The sequence below is a fragment of the Vitis riparia genome, chromosome 9 (genome assembly GCF_004353265.1).
Source record: "Vitis riparia cultivar Riparia Gloire de Montpellier isolate 1030 chromosome 9, EGFV_Vit.rip_1.0, whole genome shotgun sequence".
In the NCBI taxonomy this organism is placed as follows: Eukaryota; Viridiplantae; Streptophyta; class Magnoliopsida; order Vitales; family Vitaceae; genus Vitis; species Vitis riparia.
Window position 1 is genome coordinate 1,295,438 of NC_048439.1, and position 25,586 is coordinate 1,321,023.

The following is a 25,586-nucleotide window of genomic DNA, read 5'->3' on the forward strand; positions in this document are numbered from 1 at the left end:
ACAATTAGACTGTCAGAAACACCAAGGCCATTATTCCTCAAACAAAAACATCATCATCGGCTAGGTCCTTTCACCTCATGCCCACTTGATACAGGGGAGGCGATGCTGGTGTAGGAGGCCCAGATGACGCATTGCAGTAGCCTTGCAGTATGTTGCCTTCCTCAGCCGTGAACCCTAGAGAAGTGAGCATGGCCGGCCAGCAGTTGCGGGTGATGATGCTGATCGCCTGGCAACATTCAGGGCCAAGAACAGCCTGGCCGTTGAGGAAGAAGAGGATGATCTCATTTGTGCATTGCCTAATCTCCATGAGGGCGTTCCAGCATTCAACTATTCCTCCACTGGTTTCAAGTCTGGTGGTGAGGTCAAGTCCCGGGTTTGTAGGCAGGTCCCTGGTTGCAGCTGCATTGGCCATGAGCCAGGTGAGTGCCACCAGGAGGAAGAGAGTCTTGAGAGCCATGAGAGAGTTGGAGATGGTAGAGAAGTTGAGGTTGGGAGATACGATTTATAGAGGTGGTGAGGGGAGGGTAGAGGGCTGTCACTAAAGATGCAATTAATATCGCTATCATGTGGTCTTAATTGTGGGTCTAACCCAAAAGGCAGAGGAGAAAATGACGGGTCTTAATTCTGAGTCTCAACCCCTGAAATGCCTCAAATTGTCGCTTTCCGTATGCCCTTGCCGCTGGGGGATACGTTTAGAAATGAAGCGACATTGGATAACATATAGAAAAAACATGGTAGAAAATTTTATGAGACAAATTCCTCTTTTGAAACAAACAATACGAGGACAATATGATGGCACTTATGAATGTTTAATTGTTAAAGGGTTGGTTTGGAATACGTTTCATGTAAGACTTAAGTTAGAAGCAGCGCAAAGGCATGATTATTGATAGTAATATTACCCAAACTTTACACTAATAAAAACATAAACCTAAATACTATCTAATTATTAAATAAATAACAAATGTAACTCATTTAATAATTAAGTCATTCTATTTAATTAGGTTTTGTATAAGTCTATATGATCAATGTCTCGATTAATTTATTTAAAAATAAATTCAAAATGAGTGAAATATAAGTTAAATAGTTTAAAATTATAATAAGTTAATCAATGTAATTATTAAATGGGTCGATTCAGATAAAATTCCTATTATATAGATTAACTAAAAAACTACTTATTAATTATATAGGTTATGCATATTGACATGAATTTGACCTAAACCTAATTATATTTAATTCAAACTTGTGAAAAGAATATTGGATTTGAATTGTGTTGATGAATCGTATTCCCTTCTCTTTCCCTTCCTTTTCTTCTATGATATGTATTTTTTTTAATACAAAGCAAAACAAAATTGAAAAAGGAATCTAGAGACTAGGGCCATTGTGATCACCCATGATCAATAGTAGAAAAAGGAAAAAAAAAAGAAGAAAAAACACAAAGTAAGAATCATTGAGTAGTTGATTGTTCAGCTACTAAGTTCGAATTGAGTTCTTTGTAAATGAAACACGAACTAGTTAAATTATTTGTAAATGAAACTCAACTATAGTATACTTAAAGGTTACTATTATGATCGAGAATTTAATCTTAGTTAAGTTCTTTATGAATTGAACTTAGTTCAAATGAATCCTTAGCGAGAAAGAAAAGTTAAATTAAAGAGATAAATATGTTAGAGGATGAAATGAATAGGAAGATATGATTTTGGGGCCAAACAAAATAAGAAGGGGAAAAAATGTCCAAAGAGATTTATTTTTCTCAACAAAATTAGAAGGGATGTCATTTTTATAATTAGCTACTTATTTTGACCCATGTGTGCAAATAAATATTTTTTTTCCTCTTTTTTTGGAGCAAGCCGCGCGCAATCTTATAATTATTTGCCCGTCGGTCTCTGATATTCTTTGTAATTTTCTTGCAAACTATTTGGCTCGTCGGAAAATTGAAATCCCCTAGCTTTCTCCGTTACTTTCGAGAAGAGATGGGCATCGCTGGTCTGCCGAAGAAGGAGGCCAACGTGCTGCGAGGGCACGAGGGAGCAGTCCTCGCCGCTCGTTTTAACGGTGACGGAAACTATTGCCTGAGCTGCGGCAAAGACCGCACCATCCGCCTCTGGAACCCTCACCGTGGAATCCACATCAAAACCTACAAATCGCATGGCCGCGAGGTTCGTGATGTTCACGTCGCTCCGTAAGTAACACACTCCTCTGTATCTCTTTCTATTAGGTTACGATTTCACTGAGACAAAGGTTTGATTGAAGAATTTGAACAATTTTCGAGATCTTGTTGCTGGTGTTATAGGCGTATCTATCATTGAGTGCGTAGATATTTATAGTGATTTGTAGTTGAATATTTATAGTAATTGAGCGGGAAAAGATGTGTTTTATGTCCACATTTGGCTACTTTAATGTTTTGAAGTTTTGAAAGTTTGCATTTGTGGTTGAATATGATCATGGATTCGTGTTGCGGCATAGGGTTTTGACGAATAGTTATGTGAAGTCTTGGAGACAATGCAGCTAAATCCCGATGTCTTGGCTTGGAAAAGTGTAATATGTGTTTAGAAGGAGAAATTTCCAATGCTTAGGTAGTACCTAGTATCTTAAACTACCTTTCTTGTGATTTTATCACCAGTGATCTTATGCTACCTCAGAACCAAAGCCTTACACTGCCATTTGTGATGACTTATAGTTTAATCTGTTGCCCTCTTGAGATGGCAATGAGAGATTGGACCCAAAGGTGTCAGAATTAAGAGGATCCTATTCAGCCTCAGGGGATTTAGAGTTCATTTCACAGTGCTTTTAAAAAACACTTCTAGCATAAATAGTGTGCTTTTGAAGAAAAATTATGTATTTGACAAAATTTAGAAATCATTTTTAAAAAGTTGAAACATTACTTGTAATGCTTCCTGGAGAAGCACTTGTAGGAGATTCCCCCCCAAAACACTTTCTAAAGATATCACTTCTAATAAAAACACTCCGAAATGTAGTCTTAAGAGATTTTCTGAGGTGCCTTGAGGTGTTTTCCTTACTCGAGTCTATTTTGGCAAGTCTCATTTCTCAAGCTCCACTGTCTATTTAAAGATATCTTCAGATCTAGCTGTTTTAGTTTCTAAGTAGCTATAGGGATAAGTAGTCATATGGCTTGATAATTCACAATAGAGGTACGAACCTTATGCTGTATATAATATGCATATAGCATTACCATCTCTTGAATGTGTGCATAAATATGTATGTATATCCCAATTCAACGTCAAATGAAAGTCAAGTGAGTGTGGTTATCTTTTAATCCTATGTTATATAGACATTTCAAGGCATGTGAGATACTTGTATCTGATTGGGTATGGGATATGTGTCTGATATGCCTGCTAGTAAGATTTGAATCCAACATGTATGTTCAACAAAAATTCTCTGTCAAGTCTCTCTACTTTGCCCTAGAAGCGGGCTGTCCGTCTTTGTTTCCTTCTAGCTGCATTTGGAATGTGAATGTGCAGCCCAAGATTAGTTTCTTTGCATGGGAGGCTACGTGGGGCAAAGCCTTAACCTTGGATATGTCCAGAAAAGAAGACGGGCATTGGAAAATATATACTTTATGTGTCTTGAGAAAGAGGAGACCATAGACCATCTTCTCCTACATTGTTCAAAAACAAGGGTTTTATGGGATTTACTCTTTACTTTATTTGGGGTGTCTTGGGTGTTGCCTTCTTCAGTTAGAGAGACTCTCCTAATCTTTTGTGGGCAAAAAGCGCAAGAAGGTATGGAGAGTTGCTCCTTTTCACATTTTTTGGACGGTTTGGAAGACGAGAAATAGATTGACATTCAAAGATGATATGTTGTCAATACAGAGACTGAAATACTCTTTTGTTTTGGTTTGAGGCTAAGTTGTTTATAGTTGATTGCCCTCTAACTATAGTTAATTTTATTGATTAGTTGGCTCTAATTAAGAATGTTTTTTGGGCCATCTAGGTTCTTTTTGGCCTTATTGAAGGTGGGTGTATTGGTATTGTATACCTTGAGTCGCCTTTTTGGCGTCTCTTTTTATATATGAAATTTTCTTTACCTATCTAAATAAAAAAAAATGTATGTTCAACAAAAATTCATATTTTGTTATTTGTAACCTTAGATTCATGTTGAATATTTTGGCATGGTTATGCCCTTCAATTTGCATGAGGGATAAAGTGAGGGGACAGGTAAATTTGATTATTTAGTCATGTCCTTGTGTCCTAAGATTTGAGAATTAAGCCAATCTGACACTTAGGTCCACACCAGTACCTGATACTTGTACTGCAGTCCATTGAACATGGTTTAACCCTATTTGCAATCACTGATGTCTGGTTGTATTGCAGGGACAACTCCAAGCTCTGTTCTTGTGGTGGCGACCGACAATTATTTTATTGGGATGTATCAACTGGCCGTGTGATTAGAAAATTTCGAGGTCACGATAGTGAGGTATGCTTGTTTGCATTTACTAAAGGTTTTTCCCATCACTCTGTTTTTTAAATGATTCCATTTTGCGTAGGTGCTTGTGGAAAATTATGTAAGATAGTTGTTTCGTCTCCATCGTTTGGTTCAATTTTTGGGTAGAAGGACCCTCCACCATTTTTTAACTCTTTTTCTAACATTTTGCTAACATTTCCTTTTCCAGGTGAATGCTGTAAAGTTTAATGAATATGCATCTGTGGTAGTATCAGCAGGCTACGATCGTTCTCTGCGTGCTTGGGACTGTAGATCTCATAGCACTGAGCCTATTCAGGTTAATTTTGTCCTTTTTTTAATAAATTTTTGAGAAACTTTTTGTAATCAACCTTTATCTTTTTATACTGAATTATTTCCCTAAAGTTTGCTTATCATGCAGATCATTGACACATTTTCAGACAGTGTAATGTCTGTTTGTTTAACCAAAAGTGAAATTATTGCGGGAAGTGTAGACGGAACTGTTCGGACATTTGACATTCGTATTGGTAGGTATGTTGTGTTGTAGTGACAGAATCACAAAGTTCAAAATCTTTCTTGCATTTAGAGATTTTCTTTTTTCTTTATTTATTTATTTATTATTTATTTATTAATGTTTCGAAGAGACTCTTCATTGGAGGTGCTTTATACTTTCCTCTCTACAAAATGGAAATAACATCTGAAACACTTTTTCATATCAAATAGAGAACTTTCTGATGACTTGGGGCAACCTGTCAACTGTATCTCAATGTCAAATGATGCCAACTGCATATTAGCCAGTTGCCTAGATTCCACACTACGCCTTCTGGATAGGTAATTTTTTATACTTTCATGCATACTTATTGTACGCATTTTGTTTGGCGCTGGTTGTTTTAATGCTTCTTTCTAATCACAGGTCTACTGGAGAACTATTGCAGGAATATAAAGGTCACACTTGCAAGGTTAGCATGCATATTCCTGGTACCAACTCTTTGTAATGGTGCCTTTTAATTTTTTAATTTTCCTCAATGTCAAATTTGATCTTTCTTTGTAATAATTAAAGTAATGGTTCAGGTCATTCTTGCCCTTACCTTTCTATTATGCCATAACCTACTTTTGTCTCTCAAGCCATTCATATCAAACGCATAAGGAAAGTTTAAATTGAGTATTAATTATTTATGCGATCTTTTTCCCTTTTTGGCGTGCTTCTTATCAGTCTTACAAAATGGATTGCTGCCTTACGAACACTGATGCCCATGTAACTAGTGGGTCTGAGGATGGCTTCATCTTCTTCTGGGATCTGGTTGATGCATCTGTGGTGTCAAGCTTCAGAGCTCATGCCTCAGTGGTAAAATATTCTTCTTTAAGCACTGCATTACCTAGTATCATGTTATACCTTTTACTTGTACTGATTCATATTTATCAGTGGAGTTTAGCTTCTCCTGAAGGCTTCTGAATTTTGCAAGGCCTGTGCGTGTTTAATAAACTAGTTACTCCGACATAAAACAATGCAGATCCCTAGTAATTGACTTCCTTTTTTTATGAATGTTGTGTTCCGCTCATACCCTCTGGCTGTGTCTTAAGCTTTGATATCTGACTTCCTTTACGGACTCCACTTCTCATGCAAGATGGGGGAATTGGAGGGTGGGGTTGGTGTTATTCTTTATAGGATTGCCCTATAACCACTTGTAGTAAAAGTACTCTAAAATGCAGCAAGTTGCATACATTGTCCAAAGGGAAAATGGTCAAGTACAATGTGTGTTGATTTCTGGGTTGGGTGACTAGGAGTTCTGGCCTTGGCTTCATTTTTCCTCTCATTTTCTGGAAAATATCAGAATAAAAAATAACAAGTTTTCGTGAATTCGTTTGGCAGGTAACGAGCGTTAGTTACCACCCCAAGGACGACTGCATGATCACTGCCTCTGTCGACGGTACCATCCGAGTCTGGAAGACATGAAAAGCTCCATTGCCACCAACTCATTACCCAAAGGTCTTCCTTTTCCAGATGCTGAAACCTATTTCCTTCTTTGAATTTATGAATGAAACCATTCAAATTTTTTGGCTTATGTTGATAAAAAAACTATAAAAAAAACCCTTGTAATTTGCATGCATTTATAGTTAAAACACTTCTCAATAGCTGAATTCCCTTTGACGGTGTCCTAGAACCCCTAAAGGTCCGACTTAGGTGAAGTAGTTGAGGTAGGATGTGGAGGTTTCAATTAGAGGTGACAATTTGTGTTAGTGGGTGGGTTTATATCATGTCAAAGTTCAGACATTTGATCAAATAAGTCAACCCAAATACAATATGAAAATGATTGAGTGAACAAAACATAAACTTATTTAATAATCAAGTTTCATTTCAGAAGCTGATTGAATTGAGTCTTGTATGAGTCCATATAATCAACCTCCTAAATTGACATTTTTACCATTCAATTAATCTATTTATTTAAAATCAAATTTAAATAAATCAAATATGAGTTAAATATGTTAATAGTTATAATTAATTGAATTAGCATGATTATTAAATATATTAATTAAGGTAAATATAAAATTGATAAAAATTTAATCCAAACCCATGAAAAATAGATCGGTTCATCTTGAACTTTATCAACCTCGAGTTGATTATAGTTGGTTTTTTTCTTTTTAATTATCGAGTGGATAGTGGATTATTCTAACCTAATCATTAACATTTCGACTAAGTTTTGAGTTGTTTATTTATTTTATAATTTATAAATTTGTAATGTTAGGATGTTTGTGGCATTGAGACAGATTTTAGCTGCTAACATACGAGGATTCAACCTCGACCATCCAAAATAAAAAGCATAAACAGCAGCATGCATTCAAAATATTCGAGCTAATTATTTGATTAGATTAGTTCTCGAGATTAGGCTTGAATTTTCTATGATTTAAATACCAAATTCAAATTAAAAATCATCAACATAGATGAGAGCCCCACATGGGTTTTTCTTTAATTATGATTTTTGGTTGGTAAAATGCATGTTCTTTAATATGAAGGTCAATATATTATTGCAATAATTTTTGTTGCTTTCTTATTCATGAAGAGGAGTGCAAGAAGCACAAATTTGAGTGGCAGTACCAAGCAGTTGACTATGGTTTTTAATTAAAATATATCATGACCTTAAAAATTATCAAACATGAGTCATACATCCTCAAACCGACACAAAGTCCACATGGGTTTTTTATTAATTATTATTTAAAACATAAATTTTTGGTTTTTGTTTGGTAAAATGTATCTTTTTAATTTTAAACTCATTTTATTAATGACATTATTTTTGTCATTTTTGCTTGTTGAGTAGCCATTCTTATCTCTGAAGTGGAGGGGAAGAAGCAAAAATTGCAATGGAAATAGAAATAGTTTGAGTATGAGTTTAGCTAAAGTTGATTAAAGATGATAGTTTATTTGTTAATTTTAAATAAATTCGATACAGAAGAAAGAGAAAAAAAAAATGAAGAAAATTGAAATATAATATAAATATTTATCTATTTTTAAATATTTTAGTTCTTCATAGGAGAATTTGTCAAAGCCAAACCGGGAAGCAAAAGGAAAGAGTCCAATATAAGTTTGATTGTAAATATTTTATGTTATGTGGGTATTTTGGTCATTTAACTTGGGCAAGGGCCCCTCTGTAAAATCTTACTGGTGAATGGTCAATTTCACTTGACTTGGGGCATGACCACAAGGAGGACAAGTTGACTCCGTCAAGGCCAAGTAAAAGTCTGAATTGCCCCTAGCAATTTTTCTTAGAAGTTCATCTTGAAATATGCTGTAATTTTTTTTTATTATAAAAATTATATATATAATTACGATTATAATTATTAATAAAATTAATATCTTAACCGTTTCAAACTTTATTTTCATTATCTTAAACACTTTAATTACTCATTAATTCTTTCAATTAATTTTTTAAAAAATTATATATATAATTACAATTATAATTATTAATAAAATTTATATCTTAACCGTTTCAACCTTTATTCTCATTATCTTAAACACTTTAATTACTCATTAATTCTTTCAATAAATTAAAATAATTTTAATAAGAAGATAATATAATTATTTTAAATTAATTATATATCATTTATTTGTAAAAAAATTATATTCCCATCCACCTAAAACTCTCAACACCCATTTCATTTCATATTCACCAAAAATATATTCTATTAATGCATGCATAAAAATATTTTTAATATACCTAAAATACCCTTTTTATTTGTATCTTTGATCTTTTTCTACCTTTGTCTTGTGTCTTTGAATTTTTTTTTTATTTATAAAACTTACTATAAAAATATTATTATATTTTCTTTACATGTATATATTTAGATTATGTTTGGTTTTAAGAAAAAAAATATATAAAAGAAAATGATTTTTTTATTGTAATATGAAAAATATCAAGGAAAATAAAATATAATTAAAACTAATTATGAATTTATATATTTTTAAATTATTTAATCCTTATATCAATGAATTAAAATAAGTAAAATAAACTTGAAGTAACAAATAAAAATAATTTATTAACTTTTAATTTATATATATATATATATATTTTTTTTTTTTTTCTTTGTTTCCTTTGTATTTCATTTTTTTTTTGTATTTTTCATTAAAACTTTTAGAAATCAAACATAGTCTTAGTGTTTATTATGAAAAAATTTAAAAATAATAATAATAATAATAATGATATCTCGAGCCCTTAAAGGTGATGGGAGGTATAATATTGGGGAAGTATAATGTCGAATATCCTTAAAGATTTATAAGGGTATTTTGATATTTTCACCTATTTTGTCCTATAAAAATTCCTTTTCTACTTTGACGTAAACTTTCTTAATTCACACCGGGGATAAAATAATTAAAAAAAATCAAGGGCGTTTTAGTAATTAAATGTAGTTCATAGGGTCCGCAAAGTCAGGTAATTAGAAGAGATAAGGAAGACGTAACCTCACACTCGCCCCCAAAAGCACGTGCTCAAAGTCATCAAAGCTACACTCTCGGCGTGCACAACACGCTCCTGTAAAAGGGCGTGGTTAAAGACGCGACAGTGAAAATTAAGGGCGGCTGTGAATAGTTAAGGAACTTGTCGGCTTTGTGAGTGAGAATTAAATACTAATTAATAAAAAAAGGTGAAAAGAATTGAATAAAAATAATAAATTATTAATATAATAAAAAAGTTAAAATAAAAATGATGAAGGTGGTGGTGATTAGTCGCGGAGTTGTGATGATATTGAGAGTTTTAATGGTAGAATAGCCAGGGAAATCTCAGCAAAAAAGGCCTAGAAAAAAGAGAGGGAGTTTGAGTTTGTGTGGGAATGGAAAAAGGGAGACATGCTCGTGTTTATACCAACAAGACTACCATCACTCGTGCTTCCTTTGAGACTAACCCGAATCTTTAAGGTGACTTTTTTTCCCTTGTTTTAAGGGGCATGGTCTCTTATCTCATTCTCCTGTCTCTTCGCTTTTTTTTTTTTTTTTTTTTTCTGAAATTCTGGAATTTTGATTCAGTTTGTTGAGTTTTATCAAGTGGGTATGATTCTCTTTTGTGTGTAAGCATTTGGAGGCTGAGGTGGTGGAATTGCTGTTGTTTTTCCTGGTGGGGTTGTGGTGGGGGGTGGTGAGAACTGAGCAGTTGTTGTTGTTGTTGCTGCATGTTTTGTTGGTGTTTGAGCTTTGGTTGTTTTGCGCATTCAAAAATTTTCTTTTCTTTTCTTCTCTTCTGGGATTGCTTTTGGGTGTTGTAAATTTGAAGTGGTTTCTACTCTGGGGTATGGGGTTTATGTGATAGTAATGCTCCTTCCTTTTTTTTGTTTAAGGTAATTTGTTTAGCCTTTTTAGAATTTGGTTTTTCATGGATGATTTCTGCTGTTTATCTGAATCTGATGTGTGTAATCCTACCCAAATTTGGTGGGTTTTGGCATGAAGAATCTTGTTTTTTCTGTTTATTAGTTTATGTATCTGCTGATGCTTTTGATGATTCTGTTTGTTTATATCTTTCTACTTATATGCAGTGATTTAACCTTATCTCCCAATTAGGAGCCCACCTTAATGTGCATCCATGGGTCGTCAGAAAATTTAGTTTTACAGTTTCAATATGTTTTTCCCCTTGGGAAAGTTATCTAATACAGTAAAACACCAATAAAATAATACACCAAAAGAAATTATTAGCAGGGTTATTAATTTAGAGAGATTATTATGTTTCTATTCTACTATATTCGTTCATGTATGATTAATAAATCAAAAAACAATAGATGTGGTCAAAAGTTAATCGATAAAAGCCTAAAAAATTGTAAAAAAGAAGAGATGATTATTAATTTTTAGAAGATAGAAAGACTATTAAAAGGAGGATATATGGTGTCAAAACTTAATAGTCTAAAAGATAAAAATGTTTCAAAGATGTGATGGTTCCGAGAAAGGATTGAATTGAGCTTAATGCTGTATTATAAATTTTTGTTTGCTATATTTTTATGCACCTTTTCAATTATTAATTTATATTTCCTCGAGTCCTTAAAGGATTTTTAAATAAATTATGATCCTGTGCATTTAATGAGGTTATTAATTTAGTACACTGGCCCGAATTGGGTCCATAAGATTTTATTATTTAATTGAGGTTATTAATTTATTGAATATTTATTTATCGAGGTTTTATTGTAGTGTTTATGAATTTGGGATTGACAAAAGTGATTGGACTTATGAAGACAGTATTTTAACTAGGCATGCAGAGGAATGACCATAATTCCCAAAGTTCTATTTTAAATGAGTTTAAGATAAAAACGAGATTCATTCAATTAAGGGTTATTAAATAAATACAAGACTAATTTCAAATCCTATGAAGATTATAATGATACTTTTAATTTTAAATCCCCTATGGGTGGTCTATAAAATGGAGGTTCCTGAAAACTTACACCCTATACACTTTCATTGGTTGAGAAGAATATTGTAATGAAGAAGGAAGTGGAGTTCTTTGTGTTGGAGAAGTTGGTGGATTTGAACTTTTAAAGTTGCAGTGAAGCAGCATTCAGCATAGTAAACAGATTTGTTTAGTGGGCAATGTTTTTGAAGCAAAGTTTTGGAGTTCTTGAATGTGTTTGATCTGTCCTCCTGAAACTATCAGTAACTGGTTCTTTAGGATGGTTCTTTGTACCCAATGCTGATTGTTGGTATGGAGATTTTCAGGTATCAGTTGCACTTTAGGCATCGTTCTGTTAGTTTCAAATGTAGTTGTGTCACATAAAAATAAGTTAAACTAGACCTTGTAGATAATGCATAACGGTCCAGAAGCAGGGGAGTATGGTTTTGTGTTGGAGCTCATCTAATGTGGAAATGTTCAAGATTTTGAACCTTCACATCCTTAACATGCTTTTTTCAGAGGACAGGTGTTTCCTGTAATGAAAATCTGTTGCAATATATCAATTATATTTTAGTGGTTACTCTGTTCTTGCATATGGACTGATTGTTTCTGTCTCAGTCAATGATTGAGACATACTGCTGCCAACTCTTGGTGTTTTGCCTTTCCAGGCGTGCTCTAAAAGTAAAATTGCTTTTAATAGTGTATGGTATTTACTTTTGATAATTGACTTTCAGAACAGGACATCTTTAATCAAATTCTGGTGTCATCATGCAGAAAAACACTTAGTTGGATTTGCTCAAGCTGAAAACAAACTAGGACCATCTCTTTCGACACCATCAAGCTCAAGTAAATTTGTATCATAATTTGGTGACTCTTCAAAAAGAGTAGGAAGCACTTTGGAAGAATGCAACGCTTGTGTAAGAATGATTTTCATGTAAATTCAGCTCGTCCAACGTCACCATGTGATGCCAGTAGCCCACATTGGTGGACTTCAAGTGAAACAAATACTCAACAATCATCTCTGCCCAAATTTTCACGCCTCAAGATAGGAACTCAAACTATAGATTATCATAGTACCAAGGAATTGGGCTCCCAAGTTCGAGATCAGGATTCACCCTCAACTCGGTCAACTGGTCAGTCTTACCCTGGAGTGCTTCACTGGGGAGGAAACAACACTCATGGGCAAAGCATATTTTCAGCACAATTAGGTAGTTATGTACTTCTCTCTGTACATTCTTCTTTTTTTTATTTCCTCTCTCTCTCTCCCTTTCTTCTTTTGGGGGGAGGGGTGGAAAAGGATATGCTGCTAGGTTTTTGTTTATGTTCTTTTTTCTTCTTCTTTTTTGGGGTCTGGGCTGGGGGCAATGCTGCAATGTTTTTGTTTATGTTTTTTAGGAGTTAAAACAAAGCATAAGGTGTCACTCTCCTACTTTTTTGGGCTTTACCTTTAGCCTCTTTTTGATATATCACTTTTGCAACAGTGTGCTCCAAGTCATAGAGCAGATTTAAATGCAGGATAAGGCTGTAATGGTCCACCTGCAGGTGTGTCAGTGTAGCATGTCATGACACATCGATAAACCTGTTGTGCAATGATTTAATATCTGTAGACAATGATATGGTTTGGGTTTTCCTCTGCCATATGGAAGAGTCCCTAACGTTCCTTTTATTCAGGTGTCAGTACCTGTTTAGCTTAGGTCTGTGTCATATAATTCCCACTCTTTTTTGGATGAGCATGGCTTTATTGTGGCAGTATCCTTTAGATCAGTCCAATTGTGAACATTTTTTCCCTTCCACTGAACTCACCTCCTCACAGTAGATGGTGTACACAAGGTAACACCATGTTTCATTGCTGGACCACCCCTAATGGTGCTTGGGCAAGCAGGCCATGGATTAATGGTGTTTACTGGTGTACCACCTCTGTGCCGATTTGTACATTTAAGACCTCTCAAAAAATATTTATAACGCTTTGAATTAGCTGTTGCTTGCCATTCTTGAAGATCAAACCTGATTTCCCTGAGGATGCTCATAAGGAGGTCACTATCTATTTATCAAAAAAAGAAAAAAGAAAGAAAAAGGAGGTCACTATCTCCAACCCTGAAAAAAGGTATGATTCAATCCCATGACTTTGGTGCAACCAACTGGATAATTTACTAGCTTAGTTGGCCAGCACCTCTAAAAGAACTATTTTCTCCTATGTTGTGAATTGTCACCCTAAAAGGGAATTAGCTCTCCTTCGCATGTACACACGGGTACACACATTCATACACTCAAAAATGTGTTCACACACTCAATGACCCAACCTTATGGATCAATTTAGTGGATCCGGGTCTTTGGCGTATTTCCCAGAGACTTCACAGCTAAGCTAGCTCACAGCTCCTAGGAACTTTTTTGCCCTCACAAGCCACAACTTGTGAATGTCAGAAGGACATGCTTCCGTATTTAAAAGGAAGAAAAAATTAAAATGTTTTAAGTTTCAACATGATTGACACCATTTTAATAAAAATATAGTTCCACTACCATGCTTGGCTTTGGGTATAAATAGTCATTCCATGTTCCTTTCTATTACATGTTTCCTTCAATTTGTGGAGCTGAATTAAGTTGGTGTTGGTTAGTTCTAACTAGACTCTCAGATGTGAAAGGACTTATCTAAACGTATTTCAAGACTTGCACCTCGAATTAATGGGTTTATTGTGCTTTTCTTCTTGTTAGGCTTGCAGAATGTCTAATTTGGATGTTCTTGTGCTTGCTTAGGATACAAGGAAACTCATGGGAAGCCCATGGTATCAATCGGAAATCAGGATTATCTCTTCACTCCCTCACAAGTTGATTGCAACCAATTGACTGTAAGTGGATTCTTACTCATGGTTTTGGTGGTTGTGGGGTTGGATGTCAATATTTTGATTTTTATTTTTCCGATGTCAGGCTCGCCTTCCAATCACTGCCACCGAGATATACCATTGCGACTTACTAGCACCTGCTTATGGTACAAAGGCTATGGTAAGTACTGCATGGTGTATAAGCCTGATTCTGTCTATGTTCTTATCTATCGATCTATCTACACATTGATATATAGGACTATATGACCATTAGCAATTGGAATTAGACTTATTCCCTTCATTTTGATTCTTCAACACGTTGAATTTTTTTTCCCTAGTTATACTCATTTTTCTTTTTAAGATGATATGACCCGATATGACCATTAGTGATTGGAATTAGACTTATTCCCCTCATTTTGATTCTTCAACAAGTTGAATTTTTTTTCCCTAGTTATACTCATTTTTCTTTTTAAGATGATATGACCCAGTTTTACCCTCTATATAACTTGACAATTTTTGGGTTATTCTGAATCATTACTAAATGTATACTTATTCATTTTTAGTTGTTATTGAAATTTGTATTGCACTTTGTCATTTATATTAGCTTCCGATTTACACCCCTTTTGAAATTTAGTCCTCAAGGGAAAGTAACGGACATGAATGGAAGTAGACTTCAGTTCTTTGCGAGAATTTAAATAGGAAGGAACTATATATTCGCATCTCTTGCCTTTGATGCTATGAAAACAAAGAGCAATACAGGAAATTCAAAGTTTTTCAGTGTTGAGATACAATTCCATCTGGATTTTACCAGTTTATTTACTTTGCCTGTTGTTTATGTTTTGATCTCGAATACCACCTTATGATGACTATGAAACGTGCAGCTGTTGCTTTCACCTCTAGTTACTGCATTTTTTTCTATATGTGATCACCTTTCTGGTCTATTTTAGGATCATTTTTTTTTAGTGTAAGATCAACATATTACATTGATTAGCTTTCTGCTTTATATTTATCATCATTTGAGAAAATCAGCCACTTGTTGGGATCAATTTGTTTGATCCAATGTTAAGAAAGGCTTTATGGACTTGTGGTTAATATGAAACCTCTGGTTGCTACATAAGTTCTTTGTTGGAGAATTTATTGTTGTGGTTCCTAACAGTGAAATGGTACCTTTTAGGACTCCTTTCTATCTTATCTCCATGTATGACCAATTAACAGGCCTTTTATGTGCTTAATTAGTTCTAGACACGTAAATACTTCTTTCGATTTTGTTTAAAAAATGACCTGAACTTGTGTTTCTTTAGGCTTAGTTTGCTTTGACAGTAAGTTGCCAAGGGCTACCAGTTTCTTTTCTTTTTGGGGAATCTCAAAACTTGATATAAACAAAAATATCAACTGTTTTAGTGCCACAAACACCTACGCACAAGGGTTCTTAGAACCATTTCCATGATCTAGTTTTTCCCCAATACAGCAGATGCGCCTTAATGCTAGCCACATAACTGTAAAAGAGATCCAGTAAACAAGTATGGAGACTTGCCATTTGTCATATGCTTCAAACTGGTTATGCTCTTTTTGGTACGATGATTTCTTTGTGTGCCTTTCTTTTTATTCTCTGCTGAGTAACTCTAGCCAAAGGTGTGACTCATCAAAGTCTAGAAACCATCCTTCCCACCGATAGCACCTCCCCTATATATCCATGCTTTTTCATTTTTCTAATTTGTAGTGAATTTGCCACAAATGGTATGCTGGCCTTACAGATTCTTTAATGTCATAAAGGAGGTCTACTAAGTTTTCCTGTCCACAAATACCTTTTTTATTTTTTTTAGTGATTTTCTACTTTGCATCTCCTTTGCTGTTATGATTCTCTGCTTTACCTATCCTAATTAATATTTTATAGCAGCAAAGTTTCTTTTTTTCTATTTCTTAACCCCAGATTACTTCTTTATGAAGTCTAAGTTTCCAAGGCATAGATGCAAATTCAGTATTACAAAATGAGATTATTCTTATAACCCTTTTGAATCAGGGATGGACAGCTTAATGTTTTCTTGATTTTTTTTTTTTTCAAATATATGTGTGGGTTTCGATATAGATTCTGATTTTCTTGTCCTTCAATCAATCCATGACCTGAGTATTTAAACTGTATCACTTCCAGTGCTTTTGTACCCAAGAATGTGTTTCTTCTGCTACCCAATTATGACTTGTTTATCAATGAATCATCAACAGATTCATCATCCTCAAATGATGGGAATGGCCCCTTCTCGAGTGCCATTGCCTGTACTAAATCCACAAGAAGAGGTCATTTTCATCAATCCAAAGCAGTATAATGGAATTATGAGGCGGAGGAAGCATCGCGCCAAGCTTGAAGCTCAAACCAACCCTGTCAAAGCTAGAAAGGTTTGCCCCTATTTGACTCTGGCCTCTGGCTTCAAAGCAACACGCCAATGATGGTACTGTGATTGTTTTGACTGATACATTGTTGGGTCCTGTTTTGAAACTTGTGCAGCCTTATCTCCATGAGTCTAGGCATCTCCATGCCTTGAAGAGGCCTCGTGGAGCTGGTGGACGCTTCCTCAACATGTCCAAGCTCCAAGAACCCAAGCCTTCTTCTCCCTCAACAGATGCTCTGATTGCAGGCTCAGCTCAGCCACGTTTCAATGGAAATACTACATCAGAGTCTGAAGTTCATCAGCCAGAAAACAACAGAGAAGGGGCTTCCACCACCTCCTGCTCTGATGTCACTAGCGGCTCAAACAGTGATGACGTCTTTCTGCAGCCAGAATTCAGGTTCTCCTCCACCTACCCTCCTCACATTGGCGGATCCATGAAAAGGAATGATTCTGGGAGCAATAACTTAGGTGGGTCTGGCCTCGGGTGACAGACGAGGCAGACAGTGGATGTGTCAGCAGCTTGTGTTCATCGTCCATCGAACGATCCGGCTGCTGGTGTCCCTTGGAAAGTCATCCTTGGCTGTGTTTTCTTCATTAGTTCATAGCTTTGTCAGCTGAATACAAGATACGGAGATTGTTACTAGCTGTTATTTCACTTTTTTTTTTTTCCATTTTGTTTCTCTTCGGAAATACAAAAGTAGATGAATTTGGATAAGATGGTGGTTTAATACAATATGATTTGAATAGGGTATTGGTCTGGTGTCTGCATGTGAATCTTGTTGCATGTAGACCGTAGAATTTCTTATGAATATAGTTTCAGATATGAGAGCCCAAAAATCACTTTGAGCTCCTGTTTGGAAGGCTGGAAAATTGCAGGAAAATAATATAAAGACATTAAAGCTTCAATTTGTTTGGAAATGTTGGAAAGTTGCAGGAAAAGAAAATAAAGATACTGAAGATTCATATTGTTGGGTGTAGGTGTAGGAATGCTAGTGTAAATATTCAATGTCAAAAAAGGGTCTATTTTTTTTACTTTTTTCCAATGTTTTCTTGGTCTTTCTATTTTAATTGAATTTTTGGAACCTATAAAGTTTTTTTTTTTAGTCTAGGTGCGTGTAAGCTGGTTCGGACATCTGCTGTTATAAAAAGAAAAGAACCTTTTTTTTTTATTAAGCTTTGGAAAGCCTTTGTACCCCTTTCCCTTTTTTTTTTTTTTTTTTTTTTTTTTTTTTTTTTTTTTTTTTTTCTCTCTATTTTTATTTTAATGTTAATTTTATACTTTTTAATTTAGGATAATTTTATTAGACGTCACTCTTCACAAAAAAAAAAAAAAAAAATTGAAAAAAAAAAAGAAAATTTAAAAAATTTTATTTATTACTCAATTATAAATTTATTTTATAATGATTTGTACTTTATATTATATAATAAAAAATTATAATATATTTATTTGTAAGTTGTTTTTATTAATATAAAATGATAAATTAAATTTTTTTATAATTTTATTTAATATTATGAATATTTAAAAATAATAATTATTTGATTTATAAAAAATTTACATTTTTTAAAATTAATTAATTTTTATATATTTTTAAATTAGCGAGTACAAACCCGCTTTTACGAATAATTTTCATTAAATTCAAAAAGTTCAAACAAAAGGAAAGACTTGGAATTTACATATCAATGGACTTCATTGCCGACACCCAGCTGTCACAAAGTGAGCCTCACAGCCACAACCTACATTGCTTATGGTCTCTATCATGTGCCACTTGCAGCTTTACAGCATGATCAACGGTCTATCTCTCCCCACGTGTTACTCTTGGTTCGTCAGATTTACTGACTCATATTTTCACTCCGCTTGCGATCAGAGCCTAGTACCTACAGTTCGGGTCGGGTCCACGTCCCAGTCCGACACTGTCCTTGTTACCAAACACAAAATTGAAATGGAATTTGAAAGATCACAAAAACTTAAAACATAAGGTCGTGTTTGGACACTATCTTTGAAACAATCACAAAATGCTTTTAAACTGTTTTTTTGGGTACGATTGCTCGGAGAATTAGAATTAAAAAATTATTTTTCAAAAAGAAAAAAGTATGTTCTTTGCAAGGAACAAACGCGGCCTTACTATCGTATACCTCCCGCTCACATTAGCATTTCCGCTCTGCTCCATTTGGATTTCGGACTCGACACCGCTCTCTCAAATATAGTTAACCCGCAACAGATTCAAATCCGTCTTCTTCTCCACTTCTCACCCTGCTTTTGTTCTTCTTGAGCTTTGAAATCCCCATAAACACCCCCGGAAAACCCGAAATTGCCACATCTGTATTCTCCTCCATTTACTCTCCGAAACACAGTCGTTTTGACTCACTCCACACGCTACTCAGTCATGGACGGAGGCGCAAACTACAATCCCCGCACTGTTGAAGAGGTTTTCAGAGATTTCAAAGGCCGCAGAGCCGGCATGATCAAAGCCCTAACTACAGGTTTTCTTTTGTTTTTTATTTTTTAATTTGAGTTTGAATTTGAATTTGAATTTGTTTTTGGAATGGTTTTGTTTTGAGTGTTTTTGTTTTGGTCTTGCAGATGTGGACGAATTTTATCAGCAGTGTGATCCCGGTAAGGGTTCTTATCACACTTTTTTTTTCTTTTTTTTCTTTTTTTTCTTTTTTTCTATAAAAGTTCTGTAAGTGATTGTTGTATTAATAAAATTTTTCACGCTTTTTTATGTTTGCATGTGTTTGAAAAATTAGAAAAATGGGTTAATTTGCTTACTTTTTCTGGTCCCGTTAACAGATTAGGGTTACCCGGAGGAGATTATGGAGTAATGCTGCGATACTTTTGAATTTTTTTTCTTTCTTTCGGATTCTTTGAGCATGCGTTTGTTAACTTTCAATTTAGTGCTTTCTTTTTGGGTATATTTTGCAAAAAAAAAAAGAAAAAAAAAAAAAAAAAAAAAGAGAAGTGCTGCAGTCTGTTTGAGAGAACCGTGTGTTAAACAAATTTCTATAACAGGAAAGGTTTGAATACTTGTTTTTCCATGTTTCCATATCAACTTATTTATTTATTTATTTATTTTTTAAATTCGTGGATAATTCTTGCCATTTTTCATCTTTTGAAAATGTTTTTGGGAAATGGACACAAGTTTTTGAAAACAATAGGAGCACACTTGTACTCAAATTGGGCATTGTGTTTAGGGGTTCAATTCTAGCACAATGTTCTATTGCATTTCCATTTGCCACAGTGTTTTGGGTGCATGAGCACTAACAAAGTATTTAGTTAAGTACTGTTGAAGGAAATTGAGTTATTAGACTTTTATTTATTTATATTTATATTCTTTTGAAAGACTGGAGTCAGCATCCCCAGCAGGGAAGTGGGATTCTGTTCTGTGTTGGATATGCATTTTATGTTCTAGATATTGGTTTAAATATATCGTATGCAAGGAGATAAAGAATCCAATTTCTTGTTATTCAATGAAGATCAAGTGAAGGTGTTATGGGTGCTTGAATTTGGCCCCCTATGAATCTAACATTTATTGGCATTCAGCCAAACTGCTTGTGGTTTTGTGTTTTGGATTTTACCTGTGCGATGGGGGTAATAAAGAAGCCTGCTCCTTGGGACAACATGGGGCCTTGTTATATAGTGTGTAATACAGTTAAGATTGTTATATAGTATCTGTTGTTGGTAGCTTGAGTGTGCTAAATCCCTCCTTTATATATTGATTGGGAATTTTTAATGTCAGCATTCTCTTCAGTTTCTTCCATAATAACTCGAGACTTATCAGAAGAATGAGTTGCTGTTGTCATTTTCAAAACTGTTTATGTAACCTGAGCTGTTTCTGTAGTTATTTGCTTCCAGCTGAGCCATGTTGAGGAGGAAATGCCACTTGCATGTAACTTTAAGTGCATCTGACAGCACACAACCTTTGGTATTATTTGCTTTAAATTCCATCTGCCATCATCCATTTAAAGATTCTTACCGATGTCAGATTGTTGGATTGGAAGTTCCCTGCTAATAGTTCCGTTTGCAACTCCTTCATATTACTAGACAGGCTTTGGGATTCTTTGCTTTAAATTCCCGTTTACATTGATCCATTTTAAGATTCTTATTGATGTCAAATTGTTGGTCAGAGGTTGTCTACTAACATTACCCCTTCGTATTACTATTTTACCATTATTTAATTATGGAATTTAGGGTTACAGCAGAAAATGGATTTCCTAAATATTATAGTACTATAGTAGACATTAGGTACTTACTATTATTATTCTTCCATATCCTTACTTGGCTCGGTGCATTTGAAGGGAGTGTGCGTGTGGGGGAGTGTGGTTTGGTGAAAGTTTGGAGAGAAAGTTGAGGGAAATTTGTTCTGTGGATACAGAATCTTGTTTCGGATATGAGATATTCCAGCTCTTATTACTAGAAGGCCTGCCTTCTATGATTTTAACTTGGCTACATGTATTTTGCACCTTACAGAGAAGGAGAATCTGTGCCTTTATGGATTTCCAAATGAACTATGGGAAGTCAATTTACCTGCAGAAGAGGTGCCTCCAGAACTCCCAGAGCCTGCACTAGGGATCAACTTTGCAAGAGATGGAATGCAAGAAAAAGACTGGTTATCTTTAGTTGCTGTCCATAGTGATGCATGGTTGCTTGCTGTTGCCTTCTATTTTGGTGCCAGATTTGGATTTGATAAAGCTGACAGGTTTTTCATTTCTCCTTTTCTTTTTCTTTCCTTAGATATAATTGCTGCAAGAGTTTAGGTTTTTAAGGTTTTAATGAAGAAGGGATAGCATGGGAACAAAGTTTCCCTTTTGCTAATCTCATGAGTGAGACTTACTCTCCAAATTTATTTTATGTATTTTATGTTGATTTTGTTTTAATGATTTTCTAGCAACTCACCTATCATGAATTTCCTGGTTTTTCTTTGTGATGTGGGGTGGGGAGGTTCTTTCTGCTTGCCTCATTCCAAGCTGAATTGGGACAAATTTTTTGGTGGTGGATTTTTTATTTGAGAGTGGAGACAGTTTTTGCTTGTTACTCTGTTTTTCTATTTTCCTTTGTTTTTATATTAGCTAGGCCTTGAACTAAATTCCTTTCCTTGCTTGTCAGGTATCATTTTTTCTTTCCATTTTTAGATCTCTTATCCATTTTGGTGTCTAGCTCAGCCATCCTTTATGGTGTCATTTTCTTTTCTACTTTTTGCTGTATGCTTTTTCTTTACACTCTGTCATAGCTCAAGACGGATTTTATTTATTGATCCATTTTTTGTGCATTTCCCTCCTTTTTTTGGGTTGGGTGAGGAGGGGGTGGAGTTGGTTATGTTAGCTAGGCCTAGAACTTCTGATATCTTCCTTTCTTCCCATGAAATCATACTGCCAACCTTCCGCTAAATGGGTCTTTGAGCTGTATGTTCTTGCTTATCGTCTCACATATCTTTTGGTAGTTTAGATTTAGTACTATCCAGTTTGCTCAATGGTCAATTGGCTAGGCCTGGGATATTTGGGAAGCTAAACTTTGTGGAAAAAACCTGCTTCCATAGAACCTGTTTCCATACCTTTTTGATAATCTGGGGGAAAACCTTTGGAAAAACTGGATTCTCTTTCTTCTTGAATTGATAGCTATTTATGAGGACTTCTCAGAGAATTTCTGGAAATGTTCAGGATACTTTTTTTTTTTCGATAACCGTGGATATCCGGGCTAGCTTACGCGCATCTCAACTAATCTCACAGGGTCTTGAAGTTAACGACTGGGTAAACCTCCAGTGGCTTTGAGGGGACTCGAACTGGTGACCATTGGGGAGCAAACCTAACCTCCAGTATCCTTGTTCAGGATACTAATAGGGCGTATATTTACTTATGAAAAATTCTGGGCACAAGATGGTGCTACTCTAAGTTCTCAGATCTTAATTAGGGCGGCACCTTTTCATTTCACCGTGCTCTGTAGTTCTTCACTACTTGAGGAGGAAGGAGTCTCTGTCTGCAGGGAATCATTTTTTCTCAATCAAGCGTGCCTCAACAGTATTTTATTAGTTGTTTGCTCTTTAGTTTGGTATGATTTTGGGGTGACTGTCCTACCCTTATTTCCTAGTCCCTGTATTTTTAGTGGGCATGCATTGACACATTGACATGGGAAGATCTAGTTAGTTCATTCAAGGAATATTTGGTTTTCCTCTGAGTTTCCTGTGCTTTGTTGATGATGCATAAGTCTCATGCACTGAGGTTAGAAAACTGCATGTGCTGTTCATCCCGCTTGTTATGCCTCATTACATAATGTTCTGATGCTTTTATGTGAGTGCACTGGACCTGGTTTCAAATCTTAATCTAGCACTCAATTAGAGTAGCTCAAATATCTTGATTTATTGTCTGCCGATGCAGTTGCAAGTATGTTGATACTGGAGAAACCAGCTGTAGCCTCACAACTTATCTGAAAGATGAAGCAAGTTTTACTTGGATCTGTCATTTCTTCCCGCCTATCACATGAGTAGCTTTTTAATGAGATGCTGTATTCCAATATCTTATCTTCTGTGGTGCAGGAAGCGGCTCTTTAATATGATAAATGATCTCCCAACCATATTTGAAGTTGTGACTGGTACTGCAAAGAAGCAAGTAAAGGAGAAATCATCAGTGTCCAATCACAGCAGCAACAAATCCAAGTCAAACTCTAAAGTGGTGGTAAGATGGATCCTTTTATCTATCATCTTTCATCTTTCATTTTAGACAAAAAAAAAGTGGAATAGATGTTTGGGTATTGGTTATGGTTTGGAGTGACCTACTTAGAGGAGGCCACTGTAGCTATTTTCTTCCAAAATGAATCCATCAATTTAAACTTGGTGTAGTAGGTAAAATAAATTTGTAAGTGACAGAGTACTGTGTTTTAATATAACACATATATCTTAGGCTTTTGGTAAAAGACCACATGTTAAACCCCCTGGCTGCAAAAGAAATTTTCTGAGCAACCAGTATTCTAATTTTGTAGGTGGTTCAGTGTCTGTTCTATTCTAGTCTAGGCCATATGCATTTATCCTTAAGCCAATATGCTTACATAGTTTGATTTATTTAAGGAGCTGAAGCAACTTATCCTCTCAATTTCCCAAATATCAGCATGCCTGTCATTGGCCCCATAAATTGATGTTTTTGCTTGTTCACTAGTCATGCCAAATCACTGGTGTCTTACCATCTAGAACCAAATGCTTACTCAATTAGCATGAGCATGGTATTTGTCCTGAATGCATAGGCCTCATTTCCAAAAGCATCAGATGCATAGCATGCCTGTGGTATATCTTTTGTACATGCTTCCTCTACCCTGTTTCACTCTGTATCATTTGGTCCATTGTTTCATTGGACAGCCACAGCAGCAACAGCCGCAGCAGCGGGGATCTGATTCTCAGGGAAAGTATTCTAAGACACCACAGAAGGATGAAGATGAGGGCTTGGAAGAGGAAGAGGAAGACGAGCACGGCGAGACATTGTGTGGAGCATGTGGCGAGAACTACGCATCAGATGAGTTCTGGATTTGCTGTGACATCTGTGAGAAGTGGTTCCATGGCAAATGTGTGAAGATCACCCCAGCTAGGGCTGAGCATATCAAGCAGTACAAGTGCCCATCATGCAGCAACAAGAGATCTCGCCCCTGATATATAAAACTAATGATTATATGGTGTTTCCACCGTTGTACTCTTCTCAGTGGATCATCTTTAACTGCCTTGCCAGTCAGGTTCCTTCTTTCCTTCCTTGGTGCTGTATTTAGCGAGACTTGTGAATTGAATTGCTACTTTAGTTTCGGGGATCTCAGTTGATATAATACTATTTATTTGTAGTTTGGTGAAAATATGCTCCTGTTTAATTTGAAACATCTTATTCTCCCTTGTTTTCCGACTAACCCCCCCACTCCTTTCCCTACACGAGCACATGCTTTCCCATATGGTTGGTTGATGTTATGATCTATTTCCTACTCAGTGGGAGCTGACGACTCCTTGGTGTTTCAACCGATGGTAATCCTGTGTTTTTTTGCCTGGCGCTTGAATCCTCTATTAGCAAGCTTTGGCTGTTCAGTTGGGACTACTTTGCAGGAAAAATAGGAATTTGAGTCCTTGATTTTGATAGTTTCTGATTGTCTGTGATCTAGGGTTTCTATTACTCATTTTTTTTATTTTTTTTCATGCAAACAGCTATGCACTGGCCTTTTTTTTTTTTCTCTTTTTTTCCAATTTGTTGGAGTGGGTGAGGTGGGCTTAAATGAAGCGATAATAATGTCTATAGGAGACCCAGTCGATAGGTGGTTGGTGGTTGGATGGGCGAGGGGTTATTGTTTTTAGCTTTTCGTTTTCTTTGGTTTGATCTTGCTTTTGGTGCTCATGTATACGAACTATGTATTTTGGTGCATAATTTTTTTTTATAGGTGTTGTTAATATATCCCTTTAGCTTGCTTATAAAAGCACATGAAAAAAATGCAATAGCCATGCATTGGAGCTATGTTTTTATGTGACATGGGATTTTTATTTCGTAGTTATTTAGATGATGGGTCATGTTTCTACGTGTAAACAGCATTAATAGTTGATTCAATTTCTGAAGAATTCCAAACAAACCCAATGACAGGGGTCTCTTTTTTCTTATAGATGATGACAAAATTTCCATTTCCATTTCCCTACAACTCATGAGTGTATGGCAGCTTGCCTTAAATGATAGAAGGTTTTTTTGTATAATCAGAAATGACTCATCATCATCAGAATGGGAAACCCAAACTTTTTAAAATAAAAAATTTATTGGTATGGAAATTAAATTAAATTAAATTTTATTAAGGTTTTGATTCCCTTGATGGTATTATGATTCAGCTTTATTCCCTCTTATCATACCAAAGTGCAGCCTAGTATCAATAGCGGTCTAAGTGAGAAAGGGACATCACAGATTGACAGGATACAAATCAAAGGATATTGGTAAAAGGTACAAGTCAAAGAGACAGACCAGAGTGGCAGACTCCAAGGAAAACAACTCAGAAGTTATGATGGAATGGACCCCTGATTCTTTTTCAGCTCAGAACATACGGATCAGTACTGTCCATGTCACCCAATAACCTTATCCATTCTGAGCAATGCTTTTCTACCAAAACCCACAAACAATAG

General features: G+C 35.3%; 4 protein-coding genes across 8 annotated transcripts; 3 read left to right on the forward strand and 1 right to left on the reverse strand.

Moving 5' to 3' along the window:
* Positions 1–70: 70 nt before the first annotated feature.
* On the reverse strand, positions 71–457 carry LOC117922388 (egg cell-secreted protein 1.4-like). The gene has a single exon (XM_034840527.1). The coding sequence runs from the start codon at positions 455–457 to the stop codon at positions 71–73; it is 387 nt and encodes a 128-aa protein (XP_034696418.1).
* An 872-nt stretch (positions 458–1,329) lies between these two features.
* LOC117921640 (WD repeat domain-containing protein 83) lies at positions 1,330–6,552 on the forward strand. The gene is made up of 8 exons (XM_034839589.1): positions 1,330–2,179; positions 4,332–4,434; positions 4,631–4,738; positions 4,841–4,950; positions 5,143–5,250; positions 5,333–5,378; positions 5,633–5,764; positions 6,290–6,552. The coding sequence occupies exons 1-8, from the start codon at positions 1,971–1,973 to the stop codon at positions 6,371–6,373; spliced, it is 900 nt and encodes a 299-aa protein (XP_034695480.1). The 5' UTR covers positions 1,330–1,970; the 3' UTR covers positions 6,374–6,552.
* A 3,105-nt stretch (positions 6,553–9,657) lies between these two features.
* Positions 9,658–17,279, forward strand: LOC117921411 (nuclear transcription factor Y subunit A-3-like). 5 transcript variants are annotated; one of them, XM_034839241.1, is made up of 6 exons: positions 9,658–9,823; positions 12,048–12,481; positions 14,025–14,116; positions 14,196–14,270; positions 16,310–16,480; positions 16,590–17,279. In XM_034839241.1, exons 2-6 carry the CDS (start codon positions 12,178–12,180, stop codon positions 16,959–16,961), a joined length of 1,014 nt encoding a protein of 337 aa, XP_034695132.1. In that variant the 5' UTR covers positions 9,658–9,823; positions 12,048–12,177; the 3' UTR covers positions 16,962–17,279. The 5 variants fall into 5 exon arrangements, with proteins under 5 accessions (XP_034695132.1, XP_034695133.1, XP_034695134.1 ...); XM_034839242.1 differs by lacking the exon at positions 9,658–9,823 and adding an exon at positions 9,889–10,239; XM_034839243.1 differs by lacking the exons at positions 9,658–9,823; positions 12,048–12,481 and adding an exon at positions 12,509–13,377.
* Positions 17,280–18,635: 1,356 nt separating this feature from the next.
* LOC117922178 (PHD finger protein ALFIN-LIKE 4-like) lies at positions 18,636–24,346 on the forward strand. Its single transcript, XM_034840217.1, has 5 exons — positions 18,636–18,954; positions 19,055–19,087; positions 20,942–21,170; positions 23,001–23,139; positions 23,814–24,346. The coding sequence occupies exons 1-5, from the start codon at positions 18,858–18,860 to the stop codon at positions 24,099–24,101; spliced, it is 786 nt and encodes a 261-aa protein (XP_034696108.1). The 5' UTR covers positions 18,636–18,857; the 3' UTR covers positions 24,102–24,346.
* The last annotated feature ends 1,240 nt before the right edge of the window (positions 24,347–25,586 follow it).